Below are 9,783 nucleotides of genomic sequence, written 5' to 3'. Positions count from 1 at the left end.
GTTCAGAGTAGGGCTTGTGGACGAGTATGGCACTAATATAATACCCGTGCTACATACGGAAATCTTTGACAGTAATTGCGAGTAGATTTATTGCCGTGAACTAAATTACTTCCTTCACGCTTTGTGGGATGATGGGTCCAGAAGTCTGGTCGTATACCCTACATTCGGGACGAGGCCGACGCGCAGGCTTAAGCCTCCCCTATCAAGCAGGTCCAGCCAGCTCCAACCAGGAAACACACGTGGTAATCTGGAAGATTTAGCTCTGCCACACCGGCGGAATCAAACATTGCGGAGGGAGGGTCCAACTTGAAATGATAGGGCAGGACTTCCCCTCCCATGCAACTGACAATTCACATTGCCATCTAATGTACTCAAAATCGATCTGTGAGGATGACCCTTCCTTAAACCCACAAACTTGAGTTCCAACCAAGGACACACGTGGGCTTCTAGAGCATCTAGCTTGACCATACCAACGGATTCTGAATCTCAAGACGAGTGACTTCATGCATATCGACCTTTCAATCATAGGCTACGCAGGCGAAGCTTCCAGGGTTCGAGCACAAGCTTTGAAGCGAGAGGGAGCTACTGCAGCCGCAATGCAATGCAAGCATCAGCGGCCGCTCGGTGAGTCCGAACGTCATCTTCTTTCCTCATCCAAATTATCTTCTGAAGTGATCATATCTTTGAAATCTAATATGAGCTCATACGAGCTTTCTATCAGATCATATGAAGACCGCAAAACACCTACTGTTTATCCGACATCGCGGGGCCAAAATAGATAATTAACATTTTCTGATCCGGCTACGACGGCGCAAAACAAGCTTCTGAACTAGGATCCACACTTCAGGTCCACAACCCATTTCCGCGCCCAGCGCCCAAAACTGTGCTTTGGAGCGCAATTTCTACTACAGTATCTAAGGTACGCAAGCCGCAGACCTGAAGCATACTCATGACTCGATGATGCAACCATTTCAAGAGGGACTTATCCGCGTTTGATCACTCACTGCAGTGATGCATGTGATCGATGGCCCGCTTCGGCTCGGCGTGCCCGCTGCGATCGACGCTCTATCGTTATCTCGATCCCGGGTTCGCAACGTTGCCGTCTACGTATGAGTTTTTGCATTGTGGCATGTTGCGGATCCCCTCTTCTTCATTCGTCCTAGACCTCAAGTGCCTCTCTCTGGACCGAAAGCCCCCCTGTATATGCGGAGCTTCTAGCTTGGGATGGCCCTTGACCCGGCAAACTTTCAATAGAGTTCAATTAGACTTTAGAAAGCGAGAGCACGAGAGGGGAGCCTTTTAGTTCATTGGTCCGGGTCCTAGATCCTGATAGGGTAGTTCACCCCACCTTCGCTCCTGCACCTCCACATTGGGAAGGTTACTACATGCTACATAATATAAAGCTTCCTCGGCCCATATGTATATCCTTTCCTCTTTGTGATATCATTCCTCAGTGCTTCCATGAAACTGTAGTCCAGTTCCACCGTTTCCAGGTCTTCATCATGGAGAAGGACAACACCTACATGCCGCCGGACTCTGGCATCCACGCTTCTGAAGTCCCCCTCGAGGCGCTTCCAAAGACGAGATGGCAACGCAGTTGGCCTGTCATTGCTTGCGGCGCTGGACTGTTCTCTGATGGATACCTCCAAAGTGTATGCACTATGCCTTTCAAAAGCTATGAAACCCGTCCTAACCTTCAATGCAGGTCATCGGTTCCGTGAACACCATTCTCGCAGCTATCTACGGCAAAGCTTTCACCAACTCTCCTCAACGCAAGAACATCGCTTCGATTGCATTCGTCGGTACCGTCGTTGGCCAACTTGTTTTCGGTTTTCTCAGCGACTACTGGTCCCGCAAGCTCTCCCTCATAATCTCCACCATCATCATGATTGTCTTCTCCGCCCTCTCTGCAGGAGCATATGGCGCAGGAGGTTCCCTAGGAGGCATGCTCGCAGCACTGACCGCATACCGATTTCTTGTCGGTATTGGAATAGGAGGAGAATACCCAGCGGGAAGTGTCGCCGCCTCAGAAGGAACTGCAGAACTCAAGCCAGGGCACCGAAACCGCTGGTTTGTGTTCGCCACAAACTTCATGATCGACATGGGTTTCGCGATCGGGACGCTGGTTCCTATGATTGTCGTCTTGATCACCTCCGAAAGGCACTTGAGAGTAGCATGGCGCATCTGCCTTGGTATTGCTGTTATTCCACCGATCATCTTGCTCGCGTTCCGCTCCCAGCTCAAGGAACCAGAGGAGTACAATAGACAGAAGATGAGCAAGTACCCTTATGGTCTGATCATACGTTTTTACTGGAAACGACTTCTGATTATCTCGACCATCTGGTTTATTTATGATTTCCTCAGTTATAGTTTTTCGATTTATTCGTCCTCATGGCTGTTTTTCATCATCGGCGATACGTACCCCCTTTGGGTATCCTTCGGCTGGAGCACGCTCATCAACGTCTTCTACATCCCGGGTGCCTTCATCGGCGCTTTCTTAAGTGATTGGATTGGACCGAAAAACTGCCTGATTGCTGGGGTCTTAGCACAGGGTATTGTAGGCTTTATCATGACGGGCATTTACTCGTACCTTGATACCGCTAAGCACGTTGCTGGATTCGTTGTTGTTTATGGGTATTCTTCCCCATTTCCCTTGCCCATTCATAATTGCTAACGTATGTAAGTATCTTCCTCGCCCTAGGCGAAGTTGGCCCAGGAGACAACATCGGTCTGATCGCCTCTAAAACCTCTGCAACGGCCGTCCGAGGTCAATACTATGGGATCGCAGCGGCTACAGGGAAGATCGGTGCCTTCGTCGGGACATATATTTTCCCCTTCCTGATCGCTGATGCTGGAGGTGATGTGATTAAACAGGGACAATACCCTTTCTATCTCAGTTCGGCGCTTTGCATTTTCTCTGCGATTATCAGTTTCTTGTTCTTGCCGACGATTACACAGGACACGATTGAGGCGGAGGATGCGAGGTTCAGGAGCTATCTTGAGGAGCGTGGGTACGATACTAGCACCATGGGAAGTAAAGAATTTAGACAGGCAAATGGTATGGAATGATTGATTTGTTGCGAGGTGGTGAGGGGGTGCTGGTGGGGGGACCGTCCGTTCCCCTCCCCTGCGGCCGGGTCGACCTTGGCCCTGGTTCTCGCTTGATTTTAGCCAATCAGGAAGCTGGATTTCGACCTCAAAAATATCAATTCTACCTTATCTATGAAATACATGAAAACAACCACGATTCTTACATCAACTAACGTCACACTGCTTATAGCCCATACATCACGCGAGGCAACCCGGGGCAACGATTTTTCGCCTAGGCGCACGTGCTGTTGACACGTGCGTGGTGCTGTTGGCTGTTCGCTGTCAAGTGGCAATTAGCGAAGCGATTTTGGTACGATCCGCACCAACTTGGAATGCCACTTGCCAATGGACTACCAACAGCACCAATTTAATAGAATGCAGCCAATTGGCACGTGGCTTTAAAATTAAGGCTATAACAAGGCCACCGCGAAAATAATCTCCATAGTCCCTTACGGAGTATGTCTCGTATACGAAGGCGAGCAGCATCGAAATTCGTCCAAATTCCCTAAGCGAGGACGGGCGCAATTTTGACCCTCCCGTGCCTCCCAATCATAAATTCTCACAATTCCCCCTTATATTTAATTATCGTGAAAATTTCGCGGAAGTTAGATTTGCTTCTTTTCTATTACGCAAAGGACTTTTAAAGAGTTTCGGGCGTTCCGTTGAGATTTGGTGTGATTTTCTAAACGTAGCGATTTTGGTATTCCTTGGCGCTGGCCGCTGGACGATTTTCGACGCCGCGCGCCTTCGTGTGCGCGCATTTAACGAATCGTGACGCTAAAAACTCGTGGCATTCTAATTATTTTCGAAAGTTTACTTTCGGTATCGCAATTCCGTGTGTTTGCCTGGGCGTAGTGACGCAAGATAAGAGGAGAGGAGAGGATGTCAATTAACTAACACACATCAATTCTCGATTTTTTGGTGTTCCTGTCCGTCGTAAATCTGGGACGCGCTTTCCGCGCTAGCGGGACTTGACCGTGTTTGAGGTTTGTGTGGCCCACTAAACCTCATTTTTATTCTTTGACATTAAATATCATTCTCGCTGTTAATGACGATTGTCGACATTTGGAAACCTCGCGCGTGGCGCTGTTGAGCCTCCTCGTCTAGGCTGGAGAGGTGGATGAAGAGAAACGGCCCAGACAAGTAAGATTACAACACAACACATCAAGTTGAGCGCGACGGCCCGAGGCCGGCGGCGAGATAAGCTCCTGATTTGGTCAACTATTTAGAGGAAGTTTCCTCTGCCAATCGTTCCTACACGTCATCTAAAGTCTTTGGGCCAATTGTTGTTTATCGTCTGCTTTAAGAACCGGCGGTCAACGTGACAACAGCCTCAATTTCTTCTGGCCATGTCCAGCATCAACATACTCAAGTACGGTGTATCTTCTCCTTCCGACACGTCTCCCTTGAAAGAGTTGAAAGCAGCTGGTTACGAACCAGGTGATGTTCTGGCTGTCATTGGGAAATCAGAGGGTACGTAACTAGATACTCGGTGTTATGGATCTGGAATGGCTGACCATTTAGGGAATGGGTGCGTAAACGACTTCTCCCGAACACTCAGCGCTCACGTGTGGGAACCCCTGATTCCACGATCTGCCGTAACTGTCTTCTCGGGGGGTACAGAAGGCGTTCTGAGCCCCCACGTAACATTCGTGGTCCGTGATTCATCAACTACTGGGCTTCGGGCAGCAGTAGGACGTACAAGGACCCTTCAACCTCACGAGATCGGAACTTCGGTCCATGCTCTCGAGGTTTCTTCATCAACTAGGTCGATTCTGAAGGAGTCCGGCATCGCGAGAGACCAAGTCCGCCTCGTATTAATCAAGTGTCCTCTCCTCACCTCAGAAAAGGTGGAAATTATCAAAGCTGCAGGGAAGACTCCAGTCACAACCGATACTTACGAATCCATGGCCAAGTCTAGATATTCCTCTGCTCTTGGCATAGCTATTGCTTTGGATGAAGTAAAAGAATGTCACCTCGATGAGGCAATAAGGAGCCAATCCACATGGAGCGCCAAAGCTAGTTGTAGCTCCGGGGGCGAACTGGAAGACTGTCACATTCTTATAATAGCATCAGATACTTCTTCCGGTGGACTGAGAGCTGTTTCAGGTTACATGGATGATGCAATTGATGCAAAGGCAATAACCAAATTGCTGGAGCAGGTCGATCGCGAGGGCGGCCATGTGCTGCAGGTATTCGCAAAAGCGGAATCCGACCCGACTGGTAATATCCGCGGGAACAGACACACAATGAATACAGACAGCGATATCCACAGTACCAGACATGCTCGTGCGGCAGTGGGAGGTTTGCTCTCGGGCTTGGTTGGGGAAACGCGGCTCTACGTTTCCGGTGGAGCTGAAGGCCAAGGCCCACCTGGTGGCGGTCCCATTTGCGTGGTATATAGGGTCGCGGCATAGATTCAGGACATGAATGGATGTTTTATAACGGCTCATCTCAGGAGCTAACCGTTGTTCTGCTTCTTTCACCCCATGTCCTACCAAGTTTGTTGACCAAGTTTCCACATTTGGCTCAAATACACGATACACTCAGTTAATTTTACTTTATCTCCGTTTGCAAGATGTTTCATCGCAAGTGCGGAGTACATGACTTTTCTAGTAAATTGCCGAGTCGGGGTGCAGGATCAGATGAATCGCGATAGTACGGGAGTCAATCAGCCTGGCTAAACCCATTAGATGAACAGCCAAACGGTCTCAACTCGCGAATCAATGGCCTTCTATTTCAAGCTCTGGAAATTCCCTTTATCCAACTTGTTTAGTTATGCTTATTTGAACTCCTTCATTTGCGCGTAATTGTTTTCGTGATCTCCTTGATCGAAGCTCGTGGTTTTCATTTTGCCAGGAAAGCATTTTTCGCCATCTTGTACTGAGGCCATTAGCGGGCTAGCGGACAAATCCGAGAAGCGAAAAGTGATTTTCTGATTTTCTGATTTTCGCGCCCACACCCCCCCCCACCACACCTCACTAAAAAAAAAAAAGTATAGTATATACGCCTTATTCTCGACTACTCCTAACCCCCCCTTAGCTTGTATGGTCCGTAAGGCAAATCCCATGGATTATGAGGTATATCTCTATCTCCCTTACTCTCTATATCCTCCGTATTACCTATATTACTCGAATTATCTATATTTTCTTTATTCCCTTCTCTTCTAATATCCTTACCCTTCTTTACTATAATCTCCTTCCCTATTACCTTCTAACCTTATATCTATCTTTATACTTGCTTTCTATATCTTATAGGCAGTCGAGGCTTTAGTATAAAGGGTTTTGCAAATATAGAGCGAGGCTTTCCAGACTTAATAGGATTAGTATTAAGTTAATAGAAAGTATAGACTTTACTATTATTATTATATCTATAATTTATATAAGTACTATTAAATTCGCCTTTTATAACTATATAGTATTTAAAAGGGCCCCTTAGTCTCTTCTTATTACTATAAGTAATATAAGCTTAAAAGAATTTGGTTCTATAAATATATACTAAGCTTGCCTCTAGATTTGCCTTATTTTTCTCTAATTTCTTTAGCTTCCTACCCTAATATAGTTCTATCTCTCTAACTTTAGCCTTATTATTAATTTGCTTTATTACTTTAGTAATATTATTAGGTAATATAAGGAAATCAAAGTATTATTATAGAAGAGGAGGAAAAGGAAGTCATATATAAGGAAAAGATTAAGAAATAGAGAGGTTTATTAATTAAATATATTAATAGGAAAGGATATTATAAACTAAATCTAGATTATTAGAAAATATATTATAAATATTATCTTTCTACTTATTTATAGCTTTATTATCTTTTCTATTACTTTTGTTTTTACTAGAGTTATTATCTAAAGCTATATTTAATATATCTTTAATAAAGAAAAGCTTTAATAATAGTATTATATATTGGAATTAAAGTTATTTTCGGAAAGAAGTTAAGATTAAGATTAAGGCTAAGATTAAAGCTAGTATAGCTATATTTTTATTATTTATTTTTAGGATATAAAAATATATATTTAATATAATTATTTAAATCCGAATAAATTTATAATAAATAATATCTAAAAATAGAAATATTAGTATTTAATAGCCCTAGATTAAATATATTTAAATATTAAAAAAATTATAATTTTAGGTATTATAGTTATAAAAATAAAGATATAAATATTCTTTTTCTTATTAACTTATAAAAGCTAAGATATACTAATAATAATTAAACTATACTTAACCTATATAATTAGCTAATTTACTTTATTAATTATAAATAATTCGAGATTATAATAGTTAGTATAAGGGTATAATCTGCCAAGGACAGGATATTAGAAACAGGTATAAAATAAAGCTAAGCCAGGATTACTTAAACGGAATAATACTAAAGGTCGAGATATCTTCTCTATTTTGTTCTATAGCTTAGTATTTTCCAATATATAAGATTCTTTAAACTTTAAGCTTTCGACTATTATATTAATTCCGCCATTATATAATACTAAGCTTATTCGACTCGGCCTATAGAAGCAATATAATACTATTAATAAAGGACCTGTATTTGTCCTTAGAAAGCAAAAACAGAATACCGCTTTTAATATTTAATAACCTTCTCGAACTATAAAGAACTAGAGAGCTTAACTAGAAGTATAATATCCTCTATAACCTAGTTAATCTCGGAGCCTAACCCTTAACTAGAGCAGATGATATTCCCCTTCCAGTAATTAGTCCTCTGCCAATATAAAAGAAGAAAGATATTATTCTCTATAATCCGGTTAATCTCGGAGCCTGACCCTTAACTAGAGTAGATAATATTCCCTCGATACTAACGAGAGCAAAAGAACCGGCCTCCTCTCCTGGTATAGGAAGAATCGGTAATAGTCTACCGATTTAAAACAAGAAAAGATAATAGTTGGTTTTAGTCTACTAACTTAAAACTAGATAAGACGATAATTAGTTATAGTTTGCCGATATTAAATAAGAAGAACTTACTTAGTACTTACCTCTATAGCTAATACCCCTTCTAAAGCTACTATAGACGGCCCGGGGCCAAGTACTACTACTATGAGTATATTAGACAAGAGGCCCTAGTATAACGAAATAGAGGAGCCGGACTTTAATATTACAAACCCATACTACCGGGAAAACCATTATAATACTATCCCGGAAGAAGATATTAAGGAGCGGCTAGCCGACTTGGAATTCAAAATTAGTATAAATACTCCAAAAACAAATAAGGCCCAGTAGAGATTACTTATACGGGATAACCTTATTAACGAATACCGCCTTACGGCTAATAAATAAGTAGAATACTACTAGAAATTCTACTTATATATTAACTAACTTACTAAGAAAGTTAATAAGCTAGAGGTAATTACCGGTTAACTTCATATAAGGGAAAGACTAATATAAGAAGAAGTAATAAAGTAAAGATTTAAATAAATAGATATTCAGGAATACTATAGATCCCCGTTAGGAGAACCGTTTAGGGGCTAATACCAAGGCTCCCTTCCGCTTTCTGTTTATAGTAATTAACTATGGCTTATTAGAATTAAGGATCCTGCCCTATTTACGGATAAGAATAATTACCAGATTAATAACTAGATATTTAATATAAGAAATAAACTAATATAGAACTCCTCTAAATTTAATAGTAAACCACTGAAAATTACTTATATAGTATAACTAGTTACTGGAAATGCCTATAACTTTATCCGTAATTAACTAGAACCTGGATTAGTCAGACAGATCTTAACTACTAAATAGATCTTTAAGATCCTCTAATAAGCTTATAATAAAAGCAAAGAGATAGAGTACCAGGAAGCAAAAGAGATATACCGGTACCTGAGATAAAGAAATAAGCTATTTCCGGTATTCTAGGTAAAGTTTACTTATTTAATAATAAAACTAGAGAAGTCGCCAGATAACTAATATAATAACTTAATAAATAAAATAAATCTCGAGCTACTCAAGAGCTTAGGTAATAAGAAGTTTAATACTTCCAGGAACCTTGCCGAGTAGTATATAGAATAAGAGAATAGGCTTCTTTTAATTAAAAATTAATAATTCCAGGAGAAATAACTAGTAGAAACCACTTGCTACCGAATACTACCTCGGGCTAGAAAGCCTACCGGGATCTAAGGAGCTATAGTAATTCTATATCTAACGGATTAACCTTAGCGGCCGGTATTCTTATAGCTAAAGGAGGCAGTTTGCCGAGAATTTAAGAAAAGACTAGACCGGCCAGAGGGCCTTTATTATTATAGCTATAGGAAGCCTGGATATATAAAAAGTACCTATCCTGACTTTAATAAAATTATACTTATTAAAGAGGATTATTTAGAGAGAGCTAATAATTTAGGGATAAATAACAAAAATACTAACTCCTACCTACTATTTAATAAGAAGTATAATATTAATAAGTCAGGAAAAGTCTAGCTCTAGATATAGAAGTAAACCTCCTAGAATAAGAACTTTACCAAGAACCCATAGATCTTACTTAGCTAATTAGCAGGAACTAGTTTCTTATTAATTATTAAATATACTAGAAAGGCAAAACCATAACCTTCTAATATTTAGTAAATACTAGAGTAAATATATATATTCTAATTAACTAAAAGCATATTTGCCCCTTAATAAAAGTACTATAAATGCCTTTATATAAACTCAAAACCCCTATTCCCTTATAAGGTTTTAATAAATAACCTA

The 9,783-nt window shown here is 41.2% G+C and overlaps 2 protein-coding genes across 2 annotated transcripts; both read left to right on the top strand.

The window, feature by feature from the left end:
• The first annotated feature begins 1,373 nt into the window (after nt 1-1,373).
• K444DRAFT_619257 (putative MFS phospholipid transporter) lies at nt 1,374-3,244 on the top strand. The gene is made up of 3 exons (XM_024881483.1): nt 1,374-1,652; nt 1,706-2,634; nt 2,685-3,244. The coding sequence occupies exons 1-3, from the start codon at nt 1,503-1,505 to the stop codon at nt 3,067-3,069; spliced, it is 1,464 nt and encodes a 487-aa protein (XP_024730185.1). The 5' UTR covers nt 1,374-1,502; the 3' UTR covers nt 3,070-3,244.
• Nucleotides 3,245-4,130: 886 nt separating this feature from the next.
• Nucleotides 4,131-5,625, top strand: K444DRAFT_668267 (ring-opening amidohydrolase). The gene is made up of 2 exons (XM_024887390.1): nt 4,131-4,563; nt 4,615-5,625. The coding sequence occupies exons 1-2, from the start codon at nt 4,440-4,442 to the stop codon at nt 5,505-5,507; spliced, it is 1,017 nt and encodes a 338-aa protein (XP_024730184.1). The 5' UTR covers nt 4,131-4,439; the 3' UTR covers nt 5,508-5,625.
• The last annotated feature ends 4,158 nt before the right edge of the window (nt 5,626-9,783 follow it).

The sequence above is a fragment of the Hyaloscypha bicolor genome (genome assembly GCF_002865645.1).
Source record: "Hyaloscypha bicolor E unplaced genomic scaffold K444scaffold_157, whole genome shotgun sequence".
Classification (NCBI taxonomy): Eukaryota; Fungi; Ascomycota; class Leotiomycetes; order Helotiales; family Hyaloscyphaceae; genus Hyaloscypha; species Hyaloscypha bicolor.
This window is presented reverse-complemented; position numbering and strand designations above follow the sequence as displayed.

Coding starts and splice junctions, on each gene's coding strand:
- K444DRAFT_619257 (XM_024881483.1), top strand. CDS start 1,503: ATGGAGAAGGACAACACCTACATGCCGCCGGACTCTGGCATCCACGCT. Junction 1,653..1,705: donor CTGATGGATACCTCCAAAGT/GTATGCACTATG, acceptor CCTTCAATGCAG/GTCATCGGTTCCGTGAACAC. Junction 2,635..2,684: donor GGATTCGTTGTTGTTTATGG/GTATTCTTCCCC, acceptor AACGTATGTAAG/TATCTTCCTCGCCCTAGGCG.
- K444DRAFT_668267 (XM_024887390.1), top strand. CDS start 4,440: ATGTCCAGCATCAACATACTCAAGTACGGTGTATCTTCTCCTTCCGAC. Junction 4,564..4,614: donor TGTCATTGGGAAATCAGAGG/GTACGTAACTAG, acceptor CTGACCATTTAG/GGAATGGGTGCGTAAACGAC.